The sequence below is a fragment of the Trichosurus vulpecula genome, chromosome 4, assembly GCF_011100635.1.
Source record: "Trichosurus vulpecula isolate mTriVul1 chromosome 4, mTriVul1.pri, whole genome shotgun sequence".
Classification (NCBI taxonomy): domain Eukaryota; kingdom Metazoa; phylum Chordata; class Mammalia; order Diprotodontia; family Phalangeridae; genus Trichosurus; species Trichosurus vulpecula.
The window spans coordinates 180,403,353-180,427,311 of NC_050576.1; the positions used below are offsets into that span (position 1 = coordinate 180,403,353).

General features: G+C 47.5%; 1 protein-coding gene across 7 annotated transcripts; it reads right to left on the reverse strand.

Moving 5' to 3' along the window:
• Positions 1-2,551: 2,551 nt before the first annotated feature.
• Positions 2,552-23,546, reverse strand: EPN3 (epsin 3). Of its 7 annotated transcripts, none has more exons than XM_036756290.1 (10): positions 23,212-23,484; positions 18,419-19,150; positions 11,519-11,637; positions 8,698-8,781; positions 8,194-8,316; positions 6,310-6,397; positions 5,665-5,925; positions 5,244-5,357; positions 3,932-4,162; positions 2,552-3,374 (listed from the first exon to the last, which is right to left on the reverse strand). In XM_036756290.1, exons 2-10 carry the CDS (start codon positions 18,987-18,989, stop codon positions 3,040-3,042), a joined length of 1,926 nt encoding a protein of 641 aa, XP_036612185.1. In that variant the 5' UTR covers positions 18,990-19,150; positions 23,212-23,484; the 3' UTR covers positions 2,552-3,039. The 7 variants fall into 7 exon arrangements, with proteins under 7 accessions (XP_036612185.1, XP_036612187.1, XP_036612188.1 ...); XM_036756292.1 differs by lacking the exon at positions 23,212-23,484 and adding an exon at positions 21,176-21,260 and having other exon boundaries at positions 8,698-8,778; XM_036756293.1 differs by lacking the exon at positions 23,212-23,484 and adding an exon at positions 21,176-21,260 and having other exon boundaries at positions 5,244-5,312.
• Between the last annotated feature and the right edge of the window lie 413 nt (positions 23,547-23,959).

The following is a 23,959-nucleotide window of genomic DNA, read 5'->3' on the forward strand; positions in this document are numbered from 1 at the left end:
CCTCTGGCATTGACAAGCTATGTGACAATGAGCAAATGACTGAATTTCTCTGAGCCTCAGTTTCCTCATCTGTGAGAATGGCGCACATGTCCAGCTGTATTGGGAGTGCCCCAGTCCAACAGATCTGGGCCTGATGATTTCTGCTGCAGCCTCTGCAAACTTTAAAACACTATCAGCTACTACCATGATAAGATAGCAATAACTCTATAGATGCATTAGATGCCACCTTCTTTAGCTAAAGCTCATCATCTTAATGTCACCTTCTCTTTGTATGCTGACTCTTTCCACATGAGAGCTAGCATTCCCAACTTTGTATTATCTACAAATTTCATATAAGCGTGCTTTCTAAGGCATTCATTGAAATCTGTGATAAAAGGGCATGGGGCCAAAGAGAGATCCCTGGGGCACTCAGCTAGAAACCTGCCTCTAAGTCCTTTAATGGCTGTTCTTTGGGTCTGATCTCCCTGCCCTTTAAGGCCAAGCTCAGGTGTCACTATCCTTCATGAAACCTTTCTCATTTGTGCAGCCCCTTAGTGCCCTTTCCTGGTACCATGGAAAGAACACTGGCTCTGGAGCCATGGGGCCTGAGTTCAAATCCTCTCTGATGTTGGATGAGATGATTTTTGACATTTCAGTTCTGGATCTATGAACTCCTAAAGTATTTACCACACTTGGTACTTTGCTGGCTTGTGTGGCTAAAGGGTGCACACTACTCATGCTGCTAGGTGGATGGGCCATTGAGTTAATTCATCAGGACACACATCTTATACAGCCCTGCAGCTGGATGGCAGGCTGGGTCAAGATTTAAATAAGAGTGGGTTGGATCATGTGTGGAAAATTGCACTATGCAAATTACCCCAGGCTATTCAATGCTATGAGGAAACATTGCTAGTGATGCCATGTGGCTGTGAAGCTTAGAATACGGCTATGACGGCCAAAGAATCCAAAGTGTGGGTGGAACAAAGGACAATGAGTATAGCTAGGCTGTGACAGATACCCAACAAGGACTGCACAGTGACAAGTGGTGCACAAGAGACCAAACTGGAGAAGGAGGCAGGCAACCTTATAGACCACTCTACCTGGCTGACTTGCTGTTATTTCTCACACACAAAATTTTGTCACCTAGCGTCATATCTTTGGGCAAGCTGGGCCCCATGCCTGGAATGCTCTCTCTGATCATCTTCCTCTCTTAGGATCCTCTGCTTCCTTCAAGGCCCAGCTTATGCCACCTCCTATGCAAGGCCCATTCTTAATTCTTCCCCTCCCCCATCAAAAGACATACATGTATACATACATACATGTGTGTATGTATATATAGATATACATTGCAATTACTTATTTGTGTATACTTTGCTCCTCCTCAAATTATACATGTGATGTATAGATATTATAATTACTTATCTCTGTATGCCTCATTCCCTGCTAAATTACATATATATGTATATGCAGATATATTGTAATCACTTATCTGTGGACACTTTATTCCCCCCTAAATTACATACATATCTATATACGCAAATATAATAATTAATCTGTGTACACCTTGTTTCCCCCAAATGACATGTATATGTATATATAGATATATTGTAGTTACTTATCTATGGCTTATTCCCCCTTCAAATTACATATATATCTATAGCCATTTAGATATATTGTAATTAATCTGTGTGTACTTCCCCCCAGTAACATATATGTATATGTAAATAACTGTAAGTACTTATCTGTGTATACGTTGTTACCCCCAAATTACATATAGCTATATTGTAATTACGTATCTCTGTATATGTTGTTCTCCCCAATTGAGAACAGGGAATGTTTCAAGTGTTTTTTTCCTTTGTATTATTCCCAGCAGCTAACAGAGTATCTGCCTGGCACAGAGCAGTCACTTAATAAATACTTGTTGAATGAATAATGTAGCTGAATAGTTAGCTATGAAATATATTAAAAGAGTTAGAGGCAATCCGCCAGCATACTGAGTAGATAAACGGAGGATTTACGGCAGGATGTGGACCAGTCACCCAAGAGGAGGCGATACGGACAGGTTTCCATCTGCTTTCAGGAGGACAGTCTTCACATGATAAGCCCATGGAACACTTCAAGTTTTCTGGTGTCCATATGTAGCTACCCAGTAGTTCTACAAGTTATTTGGAATGAGGAAGAATGCCTTCTACTTTTCTTGCATTGCCTCCATCCTATCGATTTCCCAAGGTGTTTACCCCTAATATCTGAATTTTTTTTAATTCTAAGAATCCTTATGAATTAGAGAGTGAAGTTCAGGCCCTGGGCAACTAGAGACCCAACCCAGGTGAAGCATCTCTGTGGACTGAGCTTTCTGAGAGATGTGCCCAGTTTATGCAAACCCAAGAGTTGACCTTGAGTTTGGGATCCCATTCCCCTCCCCTTCCTACCTCTAGAGGTTTGGGGAGATGGGTGCTGGGGAGGGATCCAAGGAAGGAATGCTCCTGCCTCGTCCCCTCCTCCTCTTTCACGGAGAGACATTCCCAGTAGACCTGCTCACCAACACAAGAAGGCCACAAGCACAACTCGGCTCTATCGTGCTAGTTCAGGTATTTATTCTGGGACCATTGCCTCGGCTCCAAAAGGCTTCTGGTCACCAGGTTTCTTCTGTGCTATGCACTACAGTACTTGTGGTGTTGGAGCCCTCCACGCATACATACATGAGCCCTTTCAAAGGATAGCTGGAGCCTGGAAGGCCACTCCTCCAGCCCAAACAAAACCTGGGGGATGCTGGCTCCTGTGATGTCCTTTCCCTGAGCTTCCAAGACCCTCTCCCACTCCTGAGGCAGGACAGGGAACCGAGCACCCAGGCAACATTCATACTGACCTAAGTGGAGTGGGGGCGGTGCCCCTGTCCACTGCCCCAGCCCCTTAAGCAGGGGGTGGGAAAAGCTCTGGTCAGCTGCCAGCGGCTGACCCGGGCACAGAGGCAGAGAAGCGAGGGGAAGAGACATGGAAACTATTTCCAGGAAGGAGGGAAAAAGGTGCCAGAAGTGAGAGCTGAGCAGAGGAGAGCAGAGTTCAAAGGAAAGGGTTGGTGCCTGCCTGAGAAGAGGGGTTCAGGGGTCCCACTGAACCAGACATGGGGAGCAGGGGCTGGGGCAAGGTCCCGGGCAGCTGAGGGAAGGTGCCAGCCTGAGGAAAGACGCTGACAGAGGCAGGAAGGCTCATTCCTGCTGGAACGCTGCTGAGTGGAAGGGGCAGAGAGGCGCTGTAGGTCATTGAGCCTACGGGAGCACCCATAGGTACTGAGGAGGCCAGATTGGGCCCCGGAGATCCTGTCCGCATCTGGTTGAGAGTTGGCTTGCACTGCTCACCCAAACTGAATGGGTTGGTAGGGGATGGGGCACTGAGACCTGTTGGAGAAGAGAAAACAGATCAGGAAGCTGAGAGGCCTAGCAGTTGAGGTTTGAGGTAGGGAAATTGTAGACTAAGACTTGGATTTAATGGTGTGTGTGTGTGTGTGTGTGTGTGACAGAGAGAGAAAGAGAGAGAGAGACAGAGAGACAGAGAGAGAGAGACAGAAAGATGGGCAGAGACCATGAGTAGATTGGAAATGGACTTTGATTTGCCAAGGGGGTAAGGGAAAAGCTGAGATGAAACTAGGGTAAGGTGACTGGAGTATTTCCTCAGGGTGTTGAAAGTGAGAGGATGCTGAATGCTTTCCCACTTCTTGACAGCCACACCTAAGATAAACTACTCCCTAACTCCACAATATTGGCCATTCTGGGAGGCCCCTCCTCCACCCACCGACCAAATGCTAGGGGGGCTCCCCTGCCTTACCCTCACCTCTCCCATCCGCTGTCCCAAATGTCAACATCTCAAAGTATGAATCTGGGGGAAGAGGGTGACAAATGACTGGAATGGGAAGTTGTGGGGGAGGGGAGGAGAAAGTATCATCTCTGTACTCTACCTGAAAGGAACGGGTTTCTTGTCTTCGTAGGTTGTGGAGCTACCACTAGTGAATCCAGGTTGACCAAGGAGGAGGCCGAGGGTCCCAGGAAGGACTCAGGGGTCTGGCAGGCTCGACCATCTTTGCCTGCCTGAGTCAATGCCCCACTAAGTCCTCCCAGGTCAAATGCATCTGGCTCCTTCGTGCCATTCTGCTTGGAGCTAGGGAGAGGGTCTCCAAAGAGGTCTAGGTCTGAAAAAAAAGTAGGGGGAGCTCAGATACTGGGGGAAAGAGAGGGCAGAACCACAGTGTCATGGATTTAGGGCTGGTTGAGGCCTCACACCATCTAGTTCAATCCTTTTAGTCTATAGATGAAGAAACTGGGGCTAAGAGAGCTTAAGTGACTCGTCTCATCATCATCATCATAGTTGTTGTTCACTTGTTTCAGTCATGTCTGACTCTTCATGACCCCATTTGAGGTTTTCTTGGTAAAGATACTGCAGTGGTTTGCCATTTCCTTCTCCAGCTAATTTTACAGATGAGGAAACTAAGGTAAACAGAGGTAAATGACTTGCCTAGGGTCACACAGTAAGTGTCTGAGGCCAGATTTGAACTCAAGTCCTCCTGATTCCAGGCTGGTGTTCTATCCACTGCACCACCTAGCTACCCCCACATTTTTAATATTTTGCACACACGTGTATACATGCATACAAACATACTAACATAACATAACATAACATAACATAACATAACATAACATAACATAACATAACATAACATATAAACCATATACTCTGTCCAATTCACCATCTGGCTGCCCCATCAGCATCAAAACTAGCATTTATGTAACACTTTAAGGTCTGCAAAGCACTTTACATGTATTATCCCATTTGATTTTCATAACAGCCCTGTGAGGTAGGTGCTATTAATATCCCCATTTTATAGGTGAGGAAGCTGAGGCTTGGTGCCAGAGTGCTGATTTAAACCCAGGTCCTCTGACTCTAAATCTTGAACCCTTTTTCACTACAGCACAATGCGTCCCATAAAGGGAGGGATGGGAGTGTCCAAAAATAGGGCATCTGAGATGGGAGGTCAGGGTGGGGCTCAGAGATTGCCAGGTCCAGGGTTCTGTTTGCTAGCAAACAGAGCTCTGGGCAAGGGGAGGGCCCCCCACCCCAAGTCGTCTGGCCACAGCCATCAGGACTCCACTGCTATCAGCTGTGCCTCACCCTCCCCTCCCAAGGCCCCCCCTTCCCATCCCACTCCTTCATTTCCTTCTCATTACCACCACCACCACCACCACCACACACCCAGCTGCTCTCCTTTAGCTTACCAGGGCTGCCAGATCGCACGGTGGGGAGGGCCTGGGCACTCTCAGACCCCTCTCTGGTCTCTGTTGTTTCTGGAAGTTTGGCAAATAAGTCAAAGGCTGAACCACCTAGAGCTGCTGTTGTGGGGGAGGGGCAGACGGACAGATAGGGAGGAAGAGGACAAATGGGTCTGCACCCTCCCAAGAAATGAATGAGGTATTCTCCTTTCTGGGGGTGTCCTGGAGAGGACTCAATTTATACCCCCTCTTCCCATCCCTCACCCTAGACACCCCTTACTCATTGAGGGCAGAGAGATTTAAACCTCAAGAGCCAAGTCTCTGGGATAAGGGATGGAGCCAGGAGTCACAATCCCTCTCTACCTCATCCCACCTCCCACCTTCAGACTGGATGGTTTAGGAGGACAATAGGCTTTCTTTCACTTACTGGGTGTGCTGGGGGTGTCTAAGGTAGCTCCCCAGGGGTCTGTCCCTGTGCCGGAGGGTTTGTGGTGGGGGGAATCCTTCACCCAGGCATCCATGGAAAGGGGTGGGCCAGGAGTCCGTCTCCAGGGCTCCGAAGATGAGAGCATAGAGGTTAAGTCCCAAGGCTGGCTACGGGACAGAGGATCCCCAGAGGGCGCTGGAGACCAAGGGTCTGCAGAGGGTCCCCAAGAGGAGCCAGCAGGCTCCACAGTTGGCCTGAGACCTAAAATGAGAACAGCACTGACACACCATCATTTTCTATCCCCACCGCCAGTTACTTCTCTCCATCCCACATCTCGTCCCTACTCCCTCCCTCATTACTCTCCTGGTCACCTTCCTTATCACAGAGAACATAGTAACCAATCATGGATGGGGAACTGAGACACTAGGTGGGAAATTTGGAGTCTTCTGTCTCCCTTCTGATCACTTAGATTCCTACCAGGGAAGGTCCCTAGGAGGGGGAGGAAAGAAGAAAAGGAAAATAGAGAAAGAAAGCTAAAAGAGGAAAATGGGGAGAAGTCTACCCAGAGACTGGCTATGGGAGGATTATCTCTAGATCCCAGGGGGTAGGGGTATGTGTGTCTCTCCTAGGATCTGACCACCCCACCTGGGATATCCCATGGATCAGCAGAGCTGTGTGTGGAAGGTGGAGCTGGTCCTGGTCCAAAGATATCAGCAAGGTCCAGGATGGAAGACTACAAAGAAGGACAGCGGAGACATGTTTGAGCACCCTGGTGGTGGGAGCTCTCCTCTCTAGTTGGGGGCAGAGCCACAGAACCTCAACTTCTCTTACTCATTCAATTCCACTATTTTATTAAACACCTCGACTGAGTCTTCTGGTGGACAAATAGCTCCCAACCCTTTCCTGTCCTGTCCTGCCCTCTCCTGTCCTGTCCATCAGCAGGGGAAGGCTGTATGGTCAACAGAAGGATCCTAAGGTCATAGGTCCTAGAGCCGTAAGAAATCACCTAGTCTAAAACCCCCTCATTAGGGAAACTGAGGCCCGTAGAGGGAGAATGACTTGCCTAATAAATCCAGGGCTCTTTCCACCATAACATGGCCAGTCTTGACTCTCAGACTCTCACTCAACATTATGCATCACTCCCTTTCACATTCTCCACCATCCACCGGCCTTTTTGTTGGGCCATACATATGGTTATACATCTCCAATCTCCATGTCTTTACACAAGGTCTCTGTCCATCCCCTATGCTTGGAAAGCACTGCCTCCAACTCTAGAATCTTATTTGCTTCAAAATCTTCATGAAGCCTTTCCTCCTCCCCCCTCACCTCCCACCTGCCAGTGCTTCCCCCTCCATTACAATGCATTTATATATATTACATATTTAATGTATACATATACATACACACATGCATATTTACATATGTACATATACACACATATATTGTATACACAATGTGTATATATACATACATATATACATGTGTATATACATACATGCATATATACATACACATAGACATACTACATGTGTATAGGCATGTTGGGGTTAAGTGACTTGTCCAGGGTCACATAGCTAGTAAGTGTCCAAGGCCAGATTTGAACTCAGGTCCCTCTGACACCAGGGCTGGTGCTCTATCCGCTGCATCACCTAGCTGCCCCTACATTTTTTTAATATTTTTTCACAACTACACACACGCACATATATACACATAATATTTATGTGTGTTGTTACCCTTATATAATGTAAGCCCCTTGAGGGCAGGGACTGTTTCCTTTTTTGTTTTGTATCCCAAGGGCATAGCACACAATAGACACCAAATAAATGCTTACCCAGGACATCTCTAGGCAGGTTTAGGGCTTCTGAGAAAGTCATAACATGAACCCCCTTATTTTAACATTTTCATATACGGGAAGAATCTGGTTTAAATAAGCATCAAAGCTGGCCTCGAGGGGAGAAGATTCACAAAAAGTTCTAGTTCAGCCAGAGGAAGACTTGGGGAAGGGTCGTTGTTTCGAGGTAGGCAGAAACCCTGATGTTGCCTTAACTTAGATGTATAGAAATGCCACCCTCCCCCAAACCCTCTAGCTGACTGATATTTCTTTTTTCTATCTACTCTCCTCTTGATTGTCACCAACCCAATCCAACAGTATCACAGACCTCGAGGGTCATAAACGCCAGGGCTAGAATGGGGCTCAGTGGTCATCTGGTCCAACCTTCTCATTTTACTATGGAGGACATTAAGAGGTCCAGAGCGGGTCAGTGTCTAAGGTTACACAATGAGCAGAACCTGGACTAGGGCCCAGTCAGCTGAGAGTGCTCTCCATTAGACCATAGCTGATGTAGCACCCCCAGAGCCCAGATGGAGCCTGGGGCAGTCAGCTCTGTCATACCCGAAGGATGGTACTACCTCTAACCCTGATCCTTCGGTCCCTGGTCCCTTCTGCATGTCCCTCATGACTGCTGTATTCCTTATTCCCCCCTCCCAGCATGCTTCCTCCCCTCCATAGACCTCCACCCCTTCACAAACCTGGCTGGTTTTCAGTTTCTCTCCTTCCTTTTCCTCCTCTCTTTCAGGGTCCTGGTCCCGGCGACCATGGCCCCCAGCGCCTTTGGGTAAGGGGGAGTCATCTCCCCTCCAGGACCTCACCTCCTGCAGTTGGGACAGATTGGTGGTGGAGCAGGGGGAGCAACCAGCTAAGTTTGGGAGCCATGGGGACCCTGGGACCCAGGGCCCTAGAACCCAGGGCATCCAATGTTAGGCTAAGGAGAATGCTCAGCTCCCCAGAGAATCCACCGGGAGCCTGCAGACATGAAGAGAAAGCAGGGGTGGGGGTGGGGAGATGAGGGCAGGGAGGATAGCAGGGGAAAATCCAGGCTAGGTGACAAAGTGGTTAAGGAGCCAGGAGGGAGCGAGAAGGAGCTGGAGAGACGCCAAGTGAAACCGAGAGGAGCTGCAGAGAGGAGCCCTGTTAGTGCCCAGAAGCACCAGCACCAGCACCAGTCCCAGAGCAGGATCTGGGGGCTCTGCTACCTTCTCATGCTCCTGCTGGCTCAGGCGCAGTGCCAGCTGCAGCTGCAGATCCTCGTCCCTGTGGGAGGCTGGAGGGACCGGCTGCTGGGGATGAAGGAAGAGAGAGTGAAATGGGGCTCCCCTCCTTGGCTCAGCTCACCTTCCCCCACCCTTTCAGCTTTCAGTCTTGGGTAAGGGGGATAGAGGGGATGGACAGAGAGAGAGGAAGGATAGAGAGTAGGACAGTGCTGGGGAACCTGCAGCCTCAAGGCCACATGGCCCTCTAGGTCCTCAAGTGCAGTCCTTTGACTGAATCCAAACTTCACAGAACAAATCCCCTTAATAAAAGGATTTATTCTGTGAAACTTGGACTCAGTCAAAAGGCTGAAGGCTGCATCCAAGGACCAGAAGGATGCATGTGGCCTCGAGGCTGCAGGTTCCCCACCCCTGGGGTAGGAGATCTGGGAGGAGAAAGCAGGATAGTGGTAGGCGACAGATGAGGCTGGGGAGTGGAGAGCCAAAAGAGACAAGGCAGAGTGAGATGGGGTAGGAGGGAAGCTAGGACATGGGGCAGGAGGAAGATGGGGGATGGTGGGAAAGTAATGGGGCAGGGTGAGATATGGGACAAGAGGAAAAATGGCCAAAACAGTAGGAAATATGGTGTCCAGGGAACCTGGAGAGGCGAGAGGAAAAAGATGGGCAGTGAAGGGGGCACAGGGACTGTAGAAGAGAAATAGTCTTGAGGGGCAGAGGGGATTTGAGACAGGTAATATTAGGGCAAAGGAAAACTGGGAAAGGGAAGAGAACAAAGGGGAAGCTGGGCTACAGTCCTGTGATGTCAACTGCCCAAGCCCCAGGCTAACAGAAAGGGAAAAAAAAGTGTCTTTGCACATTATTTTGCATACATTTGCAAGGTTTATGTGTCAAAATGCTCTCTTCCCATCCCTTAAATTTTCCACTTTCTATGGAGTACATCTGAACCATTGCTGGGTGGACGTGGTAGCCCAGCCGAGGAAAAAGACCATTCCACACTGTACCTGAGTGTGCTCAGCTTTATCAGGTAGGGTCTGCAAAGAGAATGTGAAGCCTTGGGGAGGAAGAGTCGCACAAAAGATGCTGGAGTTGTCTCCCCTTGTGGTCTTCTTAGGGAGGAGATGTGCCCTAAGGCAATTTGCCCCACTATATTCGTGCCCAGAGAGGGAGGAGCCTACAGCCCAGGGAGGCACCCCATGTGCCTATCCCTCTGTCTCTACAGGTTTGCCCTCCCCATGAGTCCTTTAGGGTCATGGTGAAAGATGCTTGCAGAGACAAACAAGTATGAGGTTGCTAGGGCCCTGCCCTTGGGTGGTTCAGATAGAAGCTGGGGAGGACCATGGTCCTTCAGCCCTTTATCCCTTCAAGGTGGTGCTAGCCCTTTTCCTTCAGGAAAAGTCTATAAGCCAAAGACTCCAACAGCAGAAGGAATCAGGCAGATGGATATTCACTGGGCACACTTGGGGTTGGGTGTATGAGGTTGGGGTTACTTCAATCTAGAAAACACATGGACCTAGCCTGGTTCCATCTGCGACAGTCACCCTCTGGCTATAACAACATGGTACCCAGTGGCCTCAGGACTCTAAGCAGGACCCCCTCCTGTAAAGCAGGTGCTTTCTCACTGCATCTGTGTAAAGGCAAGCAAAGTGGGATATTTTTTTTGCTGTTTTTTTCTTTTGGAGTTAAGTTTCTGTAATACATTAAGTGCTTAATGTAAGGTGAATTTAATTAAGTGCTGACCTCCAAGTTTCTCAGCCCTAAGGCAATCAAGTGCCCTTGACTGAGTCTTGCCTTTGATTGAATCAAGAGTCTTTGATTGGCAACAGTATATATTGCATTGCTTGGAGGGAGAGTGAAGGTGAAGAGAGAAGCAAAGCTGAGAAAGAGAAGCGTGGGTGAGCAGCTAGGGGAACTTGCTTGTGGGGAGGCCTAACAGAAAGAATGTTTGTGATGCAGGTTGGTGTGTGTTAATTTCTCGAACAGAAGTCCTGTCTGTTGGGTCTACATTAATTATGGTGCTGGGAATGTGTATAAATATTGTTGTTAATCTTTGCTTTCCCAGAAACAGAAACTTCAGACAGGAGCCCCTGGAGCCTGCTATCAGGCAGGAGCAGGAAGACCTTGAAGTGGAGCAGTCCCTGTGAGCTGAGACAAGGAGTAGTAGCAGAGAGCTGCATCTGTGTGAATCCAGGCAAGAGCTGGGAGTGGTTGGCCCATGGAAAAGGAACCATGGGGTTTGGAAATCAGCCTCCAGTCAAGATAAAAGAGGACTTGGACACTCTGTATTGACTGAGGAGATTGTAACTTACTGCAATCTAGGGGTGGATGGTGTTTGTATTTTCTGCCACTCCTTAAGGATGACATATTATTCTAGGGAAGACCGTGACCTGGGATCCCCTGCTTGTGTAAACAAGTATTTTGGGGAATGCTACGGGATGTGATGATATATGTTGTGTGGGCATTCTGAGAAATGCTGTAAGACATACTGAATGATATGTTTTATTTAAGACTATGTGGCCACCTTATTACTAAGTTATTATGTTACATTGTTGTGAATCTTATGCTTTAGTTCCTTGAACAATGTTTAGTTCTGAATAAACAGAGAGTTCATTATACTATGTGATTAGACCCTTAAAGTTATTCACAGCAGCAGTCCTCAGGTGTGCTACCATGACTGGCTTTACAATCTGCCAGAGAGGGGTTGGCCTTACCTTTCCAGGGCAGAGCCTCAGCTTCATGGTCCCTAGCTCCTGTCTATACCCCCTTTACACATACATATCAAATCCTATTGAGCCCATGATAACATTACCTTCTCTGCCTCCTCCCGACTCATGGCCAGTGCCAGCTGCAGCTGTAGTTCCTCCTCTCCTGTTGTTTGGGGTCTAGCTTGCTCCAGGTCAGAGGTGAATCGAGGAGATGAGGATGAGGCTGGAATAGGGAATAAAGTTTTTAGGCTCCCCAAATCCTTGTTATATTCAAAATGTTCAGGGTCCATCTTGAAACAGGCAGAGGTCTGAGTTTGGGGTAGGTAAGGGAGACTACACAGTGTCAGACGAGGTCAAGTGAGACCTGGATTCCAATCCCACCTACCACACTTATTGGCTGTGTGATCACCAACAGGTTACTTAATGTCTGTGCCTGACTCTCCTCATTTGTAAAATAGAGGTAATAACACTGGTAGTACCTACCTTGGGGCAGCAAGCTAGGTGGTGTGGTGGATAGAGCCCCGAACTTAGAGTCATGAAGATTCATTCATCTTCCTGAGTTCAAATCTGGCCTTGGACACTTACTAGCTGTGTGACCCTAGCAAGTCACTTACCCCTGTTTGCCTCAGTTTCCTCATCTGTCAAATGAGCTGGAGAAGGAAATGGCAAACTACCCCAGTATCTTTGCCAAGAAAACCCCAAATTCACAAAGAGTCAGCTATGACTAAAATGACTGAACAACAACAGAATTAACAGAAACGTGAACAGAACAACAACCTCAGACAGTTGCTGTGGGAATTGAAGGCAATAGTGGATTGAAAGCACTATATAGATGCCCTCTATTATGATTTTGTTGTTATCATCTTTCTGGGAAGAAGTTTCAATAGAAAAAAGATTGAGAAAAGTTGTTATCCTGCTATTCTTTTACGTTCAGTGTTCTGCTGACAATTGGGCAGATGGATAAAGTGACCGAGTTTTATAAGTTATAAGTTCATCCTCTGTGGAAAGCACCTTCAGGTCAACTCCAGTGACAGATTGGATGGCAGAGATGATCTGTGCTTCATCCTGGTCCCACATGGTTTTAATTTCTTCATCTAGATCTCTATGTTTTAAAAGTTTTTTATTCCATGTAGTTTGGAGAGCATGAGTATGACATACTGACATCCATTAAAAGCATCATTCTAGTTTTTATGGATCAATGTTAGGTCCTGGAAATTGGGGGCAACTGTTCTGTTAAGATGCTCCAGGTTCAGTATAGTTTATTGGTTGATTTCTCAACATATTTTATTCTTCTCTCTTTTGGAGGTTTGAATTTACAGAATGGAGATTTGTCATGTTAAAAAAGCATAATGTCCCTAAACTTACATTTACACTCAGAGGTTGGTCCCCACTGGGCCACTGCCACTTTGAGTTCAAGGGGTATATCTCTGTGAAGTCACCTATCTAAAATGAACTCACGAGCCCCAACTGGTGTGACTTCTCCATTAACAGTCAAAATTAACTCTGTTTATAGAAATGAAGACAAAATTAACCTAAAGTGATGGCATTTACTCAAGTGATATAGTAAGAATAGCTATAAAACTTCCTCTCCCCCTCCAAAAGCGGGAGCACTTTCCCACAAATATGCACAGCATCTGTTGGAAGGATGAGCCCAGAGCACTCTGGTGTTAAGACACACATGTAGGGAATATGCATAGCCAAGAAACCAAGGCAATTTGTGCAGGGCTTCAAGACTGCCTGCTTTTTGCTCTACCCTTATGCTGCTCCACGATGGGCCCCACCTCTGTTCTGGGTAGGTTGCACCACTATTGGGCTAGATTTGCTGCTCACAGGTGGCCATCCGGGGCTTGCTCCTCCTGGGCAGCTGTCATCTCTACCTTCTCCTGCTTTCGGGTCAGCTACAGCTCTCAGCTGTGGTACTGCTGTGTTCTTTTGGGCATGCACCTAGTACTGGTAGAAACTCTGCTTTCTCAGGACTGCAATGGTGAGGCGGGCTACCTACCAGGCACAAATTTCAGCCTTTTCTTTTTGAACGGTCTCCGATTGCTGGATGGAGTGATTCCCTCAGAGCTAGTAGTTTTGCATCTAGAAACCGCAGTAGAAGATTGAGAGGGGGGAGGGAGAGAGGAAGACCCTTCCCCTTGCCCTCAGCAATTCCCTCTCAGGGGCTGAGTTCTTCCTCCACTTGAAGTGTCAGATTGTCTTTTAAGGGTCACCTAGGGGTGTGTCCATCTTCCTTTAGCCAATGGGGTTGCCCCTTCCATTTCATTCAGAGAAAGGTGTTCATATTTTATAAAGGAATCACTGGAGGTTAACACCTTTTCATGTGTGATTACATCAGCTTGCTAGGAGGGAAGGGGCACCAAATCCCTCTTTATAAATAGAATAAAAGTAAGCTTCTAGTGTATAAATCCAGCCTCCTGGCTGTACCTTTCTAGGTAGCTAGCAGATAATAAATTTTTGCAACCTTCAGTTGCCATTTCTGTCAACGAATTATATAATCTGCATTGCTCAATACATCTGGGCTCCTTAAGAGTAACCTTGCTTTAAATTTTTGTGGTGATGATCTGATCCTGAATCACTCATGTAAACCCCTTCATTTCTAACCATAAACCTGCCTGACTCGGTTATTTCTCTTACACTGCTTTCCCAACATTATTCTAGTCACCAGGTCATGGCTTGCTACTTGGTAGGTGCTATATTTTTTACACTTGGCAGGTACTATTTCCTTGCATGAGTGATACTGATTGTGTTTCTTAAGTATAACTTTTCTGTAATTTCTGGAGTGGTAATTATGCTGTACTGAATTAACACCACTCCACCCGTTCATTTCTAAAAACCAATGCCTATCACTTGGCCACTTTTCTGATGCTTCTTTGATTCTTTGTCAGAAAGTAGTTGGCAGACTCATGGAGATGTTGCTTATAAAGGGGCCTTTGTATTTCCATTCTTGGACCTTAGGTGCTTCATAGGCTTCTTCTGGAGGGAAACCACTTTTGGTTGCATTTGACAAATTCAGTGGTGAATAGTTGTTGTAAGCCTCTATTACTACTCAGTGACATTACCTCTGCTTGTTCCAAAAATATTTCTGAAGATTTCTGACCAATTTCCCATGTGTTCTAAGGATATCTATCAATCCTCTTTCTCCTTTTCTTATGAAGAAGTGTTATTTTTAATAACTACCTTAGGGAGTTGCACCCCATGTTTCCTTAACATAGTATGGGATTTTGTTGGGATACCTTTCAAATCTGTCATGGTCCATTTTTATAGTTCCAAAAATGTACATTAAGACTGATATTGGGGGCAATTAGGTGGCGCAGTGAGTAGAGCACCGGCCCTGGAGTCAGGAGTACCTGAGTTCAAATCCGGCCTCAGACACTTGACACACTTACTAGCTGTGTGACCTTGGGCAAGTCACTTAACTCCAATTGCCCTGCCTTCCCCCCTGCAAAAAAAAAAATACTGATATTGAATAATTGTTAATTGCTTCAAATATATTCTTCCCATTTAAGCTTTGATTTCAGTACGCCAATGAATCTCTTAACATGTTCAGCCATAGCCTTCTTTTGGATATCTTTATGCTAGACAAATTACTGTTTTTGTGGTTATTATTGCAATCATTTTTTCGGGGAGACACGGTAGTATAGTAGAAAAAGTATCAGACTAGCAGTCAAAAGACTTGGGATCTAATCCTGCCACTACCACTCACTGGCCATGTGGCCATGAGCTAGCGGCTTAACCTGATCTTAATTCCATCTTTGCGTTGAGGAAGTAATACCCTGTTCTTCCTCCTTCATGAGACTGGACCAAATGAGATAATGTCAAACTGTATACTAACTAGATCCACTATAAATTTATGTTATCTAATCTCAAATAAGCCTTCACTGGAGTAAGACCATCTTATTTACTTCTCCCTAATTGGTTCTCTGCCCTGCTCACTACAACAGCCATTCCAAACCTTTTCTTCTCACTGTCCCACCCTACACCACGCCATCTTCTTACACTCTCAGCTGAGGACTTCACCTTATACTTTACTAAGTAAATTGAGACTATTTGAAATAAGTTCCTTCTTATTCCCCTCCTCTTCATCTCACAACCCCCTGACACCGTCCCCTAGTATATCCTTGCTTACTTCAGTTTCTGGGACAGAGTTAGTCCTTTTCCTTATCATGACCAATCCTGAACTGTTGTTCAGTTGTTTCAGTCACATCTGACTCTGCATGACCTCATTTGGGATTTTCTTGGCAGAAATACTGGAATGATTTACCATTTCCTTCTCCAGCTCATTTTACAGCTGAGGAAACTGAGGCAAACAGAGTTAAGTGATTTGCCCAGGGTCACACAGGCAATAAGTATCCTTTTATATGTACCCTCAATCCCATCCCCTCTCATCTTTTCCAGCATATTGCCCCAACTATCATTCCTCTTTGCTGATCTCCAGTCTCTCTCTAGCTACTGTTTCCTCCCTTCTGCCTACAAACATGGAAAAACCTTCATTAGTTCCTACTCTGTTTGCCAGGTATTGTCCTATATCCTTCCTCCCTTTCTTAGCCAAACTCCTTGAAAAAGCTGCATACATATATAATCTATATAAAATTGCTTACCATCTTAGGGAGGAGGGAGGTTAGGGAGGGAAGAAGAAAATGTAGAACTCAAAATTTTATTTAAAAAAAGAATGTTAAAAATGTCTTTACATGTAATTGGAAAAAATAAAATACTATTCTTTTTAAAGAAAAAGCTGCATACATACTGGTCATCTGTACTTCATCTCCTGACTCTTTCCTAAACCCTCTGCAATCTGGCTTCCAAACTTATCACCCAAGGGGAGCTGCTCTCTCTCCAAAGTTACTGATAGCCTCTTAACTGCCAAATCTAATGTCCTGTTTTAAATCCTCATCCTTCTCAACCTCTCTGAGGTATCTGACACTGTTAACCTCTCTCTCTTCTTGGATACTCACCTCTCTTGGGTCTGGGATCCTGCTCTCTCTTAGTTCTCCTACCTGTAAACCTACTTCTTCTCCGTTTCTTTTGCTGGCTCTTCATCTACATCATGACCCCTAAGGGGGATATACCCTAAGGTTCAGACCTGGGCCTTCTCTCTTCTCTATTTTTTCACTAGATGACCTCATCAGCTCCCGCAGGTTTAGCTGGATCATTCCCAAAGCTATATATCCAGCCCCAGTCTCTCTCCTGAGCTTTTTATCTTTTCTTTTTTTTTTAAACTCCATGTACTATGCTCCCTTTATCACACCACAGCTACGTGTAATTATCTCTAGACCTGTGATTTCATTGCTATTTCCTCCAAGGATTCAGATTAGCAACTCACCTGCAACTTAAGGAGTTGTCTATGGTTATATAGCTAATATAGGTGAGAGGTAAAACTTGAACCTAGGTCTTGCTGACTCCAAAGTCTCTCCCTGTTATATGTTATTATTATTTGTAATGAATGTTTTTACAATGGCATTCCAACCCACCGGAGGGCTACAGGGAGGCTCAGAACTCATAAAAAAGAGAAATAGATTAGTGAGACATCTGGGAATGGAGGCGGTTGTATGCAGGTACACACATCCCAATATTCCCACTTCTTTTTTCTGCCCTTGAAAGATTCTTCTAGTCAGCCTTTTCTTCCCTCCTCCCTTCCCGCTACTTCCATGCAGCTGAGAACAGAGAAACAAAGATTAAGAGCTGCTGGTGGGACAGGTGGCTGACACCAGGACTTGTTCACTATTGCCTTCTGTTGTCACTAAGCTGCTGCCTCTCAAGCTGGGAGTGCCAGAAACAGAGTTGGGACAGATCCTGGAAAGTTGCCATGGCAGCTGAGGCTCCAGGATGGAGACCATGGGTAGAGATGTGACAAGGCAGACCAGCGACCAGGGGAAGACAATGGCTTGGCAGCTACCATGAAATTGTAGATGTTGGTGTTAGGCCAGGAGATGAGACCCAGACCTACCCAGTGCTTTCCCAGTTCTCCATGGTTGGGCAGAGTCACTCCTGGTGGGATCTCAACATGAAATCCTTTCCCTTTTCTTAGGATCTACAGGCTAGGAGGATGTTTGTAAGAGGGGAAAACGAATGGGTGAAGTGCTCTATGAGTGGGGGCACTTGGTAGTTGTTTGGTGAATTACTTTATTATTTCCCTGTTATTATTGTTGTTATTTTAAAAATTGGGCCTCCCTGCTTTGCCCAGGCTGGAAGGGCAGCAGCAACTGATGGGTTGATCCCAATGCTGATCATCACAGGAGTTCTGGCTTACTCTGTTTCTGACCTGAGCCATTTTGCTCCTCCTTGGACAGCCTGGTAGTGCTTGCCCCCAGGGGTCTACCATATGTAGACCAGACATTGCAGACACACCATTGATTTTAGCCCTACTGCAGCTCAGAACTCCCAAGCCCAAGCAATCCATTAGCCTCTGCCTCCAGATATGTACCATCATGCCTGGCTACTTGACTATATTAAATAAACCATGTGAGCACAGTGTTTACTGCTTGGGTAATATACATATACAGGTTTAGGCCTATTGAAGGAAATCTCAAAGACAAGGGATAGAGATTCCATAATTCTCATAATTCAGAATGATATTTCATTTTTTCCCCTAGACTTAATTTTGAAAAACAGCTACCAAGAGTGAATAAACCTGTCCAGCCAAGAAGTGGAGGAAGAGATCTCTCATACAAACTGGAAAAACCAACTGCCCCCTCTCTCTCTGGGCCCATGGTTTGAGCAGAGTGCTACCTGATGGCAAGATTACATTATAATATAGTCCCTTCCTGGTTAATTAATTAGTTAAGCGACAGCCTGTTCTTGTGTTGGCCTGTAGGAAGCAGGGCATAAGCCAGGTGTGGACTATTGCTACCGTATCCATCCCCTGGGACATCAACTAATGGTACATATAGCTGCTGTTAATTTTTTCCCCCAGAGTAGAGGCCTTGATCTGGACAAAGCCCTCATTCCAAGGTTCCCCCCTCCCCACCCCATCTCCTTGCCCAGCCTGACCCCTCACTCACAGTTGTAGGATGAAGGAGATCCTCTGGTCCGGCTGAACTCGTCCCCATAGTGGGAGGACCGTCGACCATAGCTTAGCTGCCCACTGCCAATGCCAGAGCCCTCTAGGGCCATGCGCTCCTTTGTCTTGAGTGCGTGAGTCCGTTCCTGCTTCAATCGCTCCTCGTCCTTCAGCAGCCCCATCACCTGCTTGACCTTCTCCCGAACGTTGATGCCCTGATCCTTGCCATCTCGATCCACGTACTGGAAGTCCTTGAGGGTCTGAATGGTGTAGAGGTTCTCTCGACACTGGTGGGCCACTTTATCAGAGCCAGTCTTCAGCAAATAGTCCAACAGGGTCAGAGCCTTGTAGACATGGCGCCAGTTCTTCCCACTATCGTTGAGCCGCCTCCAGATCATGCCCATGACCTCGGCGAAGGCCACGGTGTTGAAAGTCAGGTCGGCGATCTCTGACATGAGGGAGCTTGGCGGGCCCCAGGGATCATTGCTGGTTGCTTCACGTACTTTAATTTCTGCTTCTGAATAATTATGCACGATATTCTTTACCTGCCGTCTCAGAGCTGAGGTCGTCATGGCTGGGGGCACTGGGGATAGCTGTCCCCTCCCCCAGCCAGAAAGGAAGCACGGAGGGCAGGAGCTTAATGTTCACAGGCTCTGACCCCAAGAAATTCGTGGACGGAGAATGTTGGTCTCAGTAGGAAAGGGGCCGTTGCTGCGGAGGGCTCTTCATGGATCTGAAAAAAGTAGGAAACTTAATGTTTGGGACTTTAAGGGACAACATCCCAGGCCCCTGGTGAGCTTTCATCTACAACTACTTTTATTTGTGTGGGGGGGGGGCAGGGTGGAGGGGAATAGGGGTTAAATGACTTGCTCAGGGTCACACAGCTAGTAAATGTCTGAGGCCAAATTTGAATTCAGATCCTCCTGACCCCAGAGCTGCTGCTGTACCTACTGCACCATCTAGCTGCCCAGTAACTTGAACCCAGGGTTTCTGGTTTCAACCACATCAGAGCTAGCTAAATGTAATGGTTGGTTATTGATTTTTTTCTCAGCACAAAGGGAGTACTTAACTTGGAAACAGTCATTCCAGAGCCCTCCCACCCCCATCCCCACCTCCAAGTCTCTCCCTCCTTCCCCTCCCTTTTCTAAATCCCACCCGTCCTTCCAGAACCAGCTCAAATCTCATTCCACCAAGCCTCCCCGACTACCTCAGCTCCCACCGACCTCTCCCTTCTCTGAACCCCTTCAGTCCTTATCTTGGGCACCCAGATAGGTCAGCGTGTAATTATTCTCCGGTTGCTTCATTATGTTGGTCTAGCTGTACCCCAACTCCCTATCCCACCCCCTAGCCCCATGAAACTGTCATCTCCTTGAAAGCGGGGATGGTGTCCTTGGTTGTTTTCCTTTTAGGTCTTTGTACAGGGCTGGGCACAAAGCAAACTCTTCCTAATCATAGATCATTAGGGTCAGAAGGGACCTAGTCCAACCAGCCCATTTTAAAGATGAAGAAACTGAGGCCCAGAAAAGGGGAGGAGCTTGGCCAAGGTCACCTGGTTATCAGCGGCAGAGCTGGAGCTGATACTGAGGTCCCTTAACTTCCAGGTCATTGTACCTTCTGCACCTCACTAGCTCCCACGCTAGAAAATAAGAGGATCATGATAGGGCCAGAAGTGACCTTAGTGGTCATCTGGTCTAGCCTCTCATTTTACAGATGGACATGGCTGTCCTGAGAAGCAAAATGACTTGCCCAAGGTCATACAGGTAAGTGCCAAACAAGTTTTCTAACTAAACCCAGATATCTGTTAATGAATAATCTTTCATATACATGATCCTCTAGTCTGAGGGTTCTTAAACTAGAGTCTATGCATTTGGTTGGGAAAAAAAAATCACATCTTCATTTTCACTAATGTCTGTAACCCCATCTATTTTATTTTATGCATTCCCAAAGTACTAGACCTAGAGAGGGCAGCCTGGACCCAATGGAGAGAACATAGAACCCCAGTCCCAGCAACATCCTGATGTGGTCCTCTTGGCATTAAAACTGAGAGGAAACCATTCTCATAGGATTCAGAGCTGGAAAGGACTTTAGAGGTCATCTAGTCCAACCATCCCACTCCTTGATTTAACAGATAAAGAAACTGAGGCCCACAGAAGGAAGGATAGTTTGCCAAAGTAATACAGAGAGTTGGAATTCAAACCCAGGTCCTTGGACTTCAAATCCAGTCCCTTCCATTATAGAATGTGGATAATATCCTTCTCCTCCCCCCTCCTCCAACACTCCGTGTGTACACTTACACACACACACACACACACACACACACATACATATACACACATACATACACACACATACATACACACACATACATGCTCACACATAAACTCATTCACTCAGGCTGGGATGCCCTCCACTATGGCTCCCAAAGCAGAAATAGAGACCACCCCAAAGATTATCCTGGGGCCTTGATGGGTTAATAGGGACTCTTCCTACAGGATCTCCTCAAGCTCCAATAAGTCGAGCTCAGTCTCCTATCTCAACCACACCATCATGAAAACATTCCTGATTATAGTCATGGCTGGTCCCCCAGCAGCCTTCCTACTGGTCCAGAAAGCAGGCAACTCCAGGGTCTGCCTGGGTTTTCCCCAGCACTGACCCCACTCTGTGCCTGCTCCCCCATCTCTGACTCCCACCACCTCCACTCTTGCCTTCTCCCTCTCTCCAGCCTCCTGCACAGCTCCCTCGGATGCCCAGACCTGACCTTGAGGTTCCAAGAGAATCCCACTGAGTTCACATCCACCTCTTCCTGACCCCAGCCATCCACTGACGGGGGTTGATAGACACTGGACTGTTGGAGCAGAAGCTGGGTCCTTGGGGAGGGAAGTAAGGGGGGTGGCTTCTGAGGGGAAGCTCAGCTGCTACAACTTGTCCTATTCCCTCCCTCCCCCAACTGTGGGTGACTCAGAAGCAGCCTGTCCTCACCTCCCAGCTGGGCGGATGGGATGGTGGAATAAATATGGGAAAAAAATTTATACCAAAACCCGCCCCCAAAATGCACGCAACTGCTGAGGGCCATCGATGAAAACCAGTCAAGCCAGTTGGGCATCATAGCTCCACAAAGGAGCCCAGCCTGTGGCAGGGCCACCCTCACCCTCTTGCCCCAGGCGCTGTGCCATACTTGGGGAGGGAGCAAGCCCAGACTGGACTTAGGGAACTTTTCTTTCTCCCAGCTTAGCTCAGGAAATGCCAATATGATGCCTGCCCAACCTGGGGAGGAGAAAGCTGGCCTGGGAGTCCAGCTGGATCTTTCCCAGGTTCCCTCCAAAGGAGGAGCCCTCCCCAAAAGATGGGGGCAGTGTGTATATGAAAGAGATACTGTCTCCATCAGTCTCTACTGGGGGAGAGGAAGGGAACTTAGGTGGAAGTGTACCTGGGTCCTTTCCTCATATTCCTCAACTTCTGAGAAGTTTAAAGGGGCCAGTATTATAGGGGAAGGGAGGATGCCAGTGCAGCAGTGAGAAAAAAATGAGACAGAGAAATGAAGGGAGGGAGGAGGGAGAGAAGGAGGGAGAAGCCTGGGAGTGCTGCCAGTAGTGTTAAAAGCAAAGAGTTTTATCGAACACAATATGCCCAGGAATAAAGGGGAGTGAAATAGAAACCAGGCAGCTGATAAGGCGGCAGCAGCAGCCCCAGCCAGTCTTGTATGGAATTACTGCAGTGACCTTGAGCCAGAGCTTGTCAGGTGGAGAGGACACAACCCAGCACCCAGGCTTCTTGGCACAGATGGGGTGGAGGAGGGCACGAGAGTGGGAGAAGGAGCACAGGGTACAGGGTGAGAATGGGGCAGGCACGAGCCAAGAGCAGAATGGGAGAGGGCCAGGGATGTGATGGGGTGGAGAAGTGTCCAGAGGAGAGGAGGGATGGTGGGTAAAGGGAGAGATGGATGGAGAGCGGGAGGTCAGAGACCAGGCATACTGGATTTCTCCCCATGCTGTCCAAGAACTGGAAGGAAAAATGAGAGATGCTTTTGGGGGGGGGGAGGTAGGTAATTATTCCTCACTTCCCCAAGAGAGCAGGGATTCTACCAAGATCTCCCGTAACCAGGCAGAGCCTGAGAGGAGGGGCAGGGGAGATAAGGATGAAAACAAGAAAAAGCAAAAAAAAAAAAAACCCACCCGATCATCCCACATTGACCTTGAGCCTTCTGAAGTATGTGGCCCAGGCCCGTCTGGCCACACATTCAGGATTAGGCCTTTTTGCTTCCCAGATCCCTATGAGTCATTTCCTAGTTCGACTATGAATCAATCAATATTAATTAAGCACCTACTGAGTACCAGGCACAGCTAATGGCGGGGCAGTGAAAACAATGTGATGGGGTGGGGTGGGGGGGCAAGAGAGGTCATAGCTCTGATCAGCTTTCTGCACCACAGGAGGAGGGATGGGGAGACTCTGCTGCTTGAGTGTCTTAGAAACACATTATTAGGGGCTGGGTGAGCAGGTGAACCTAGCCACTTGAAGAAGCGTCTGAGCAGTACCCACAGCGCTGGAGTTTCTGGTGATGGGATCCCCCATAGCCCGCCTCAGTCACTCCATCTTGTGACTTTGGCCCTGGGCCCCAAGCCTCATCCCTGCCAGGTTAGTAAGGACTAGCGACAGTTTGAAATCTGTTTCTATCCTGCCTTCCCCTTCCCCATTTGTGGGAGGGTTAGCACCGGGGGCTCAGTTCTGGGCTTAGGGGCATCTCTCCTAGACCTCTCCCTCCCCCCTGCCCCTCCAAAAGGAGACAGCAGTGCTTACCTTTGACCTTTGGTGCAGCCTCCCTCTACATAAGCAGCAGCAGGGGTGGTGGCAGCCAGCGGCAGTGTTGGGAGGCTTAGCTCAGCCCAGGAGCCAGAGACCAGGATCTGCAGTGACCTGCCAGTCCCAGCAGACTGGGAACAGGACAGTCCCAGTGTCTTCACATCCATCCAATACTGCCCTCTGGCAACCCACGCTGCCCAGAAGAGGCAGACCCCTCCATACCAGAAAGGGAGCGGGGGTCCCAAGACATCTGAAACTGGGGAGCAGCTCTGCCTCCTATACCCGGTGAGAAAGTTGCTCAGCTGGCTGGGCAGGTCTGCCTCAGCAGTAACAGGACACAGGAGGAATCAGCAGGGCTCATTAACCCCTTCCTGCCCACAAAGTGCCAAGACGCTCTCTGAGTGCTGCTGTCCCAAAGAGCAGTGCAGACCTGGGCATCGCCTAATTGCTAGCCCATGGTGGGTAGACATATTAACCTTTTGCTTGCCACTCCTCTAGGCAAAGTGGCTGAATGAAATGCAAACACAGACCCCTTTCGGCTGGCCAGATCTACGGTACAGGAAAAAAAATGGATCACAAACCTGGCAAGGCAACAAAGCTACTCTAATTTTGATTACTAGTGACAGAGGTGTAAGTTATGACCCCAGGTTTTGCTATCTGAACTTGATAAAGAGGCTCATGGCCGAGTGGATAAAGAGACCCGGGTTTAAGTTCTACCTCAGAATTGCTACCATATATTCAGGCA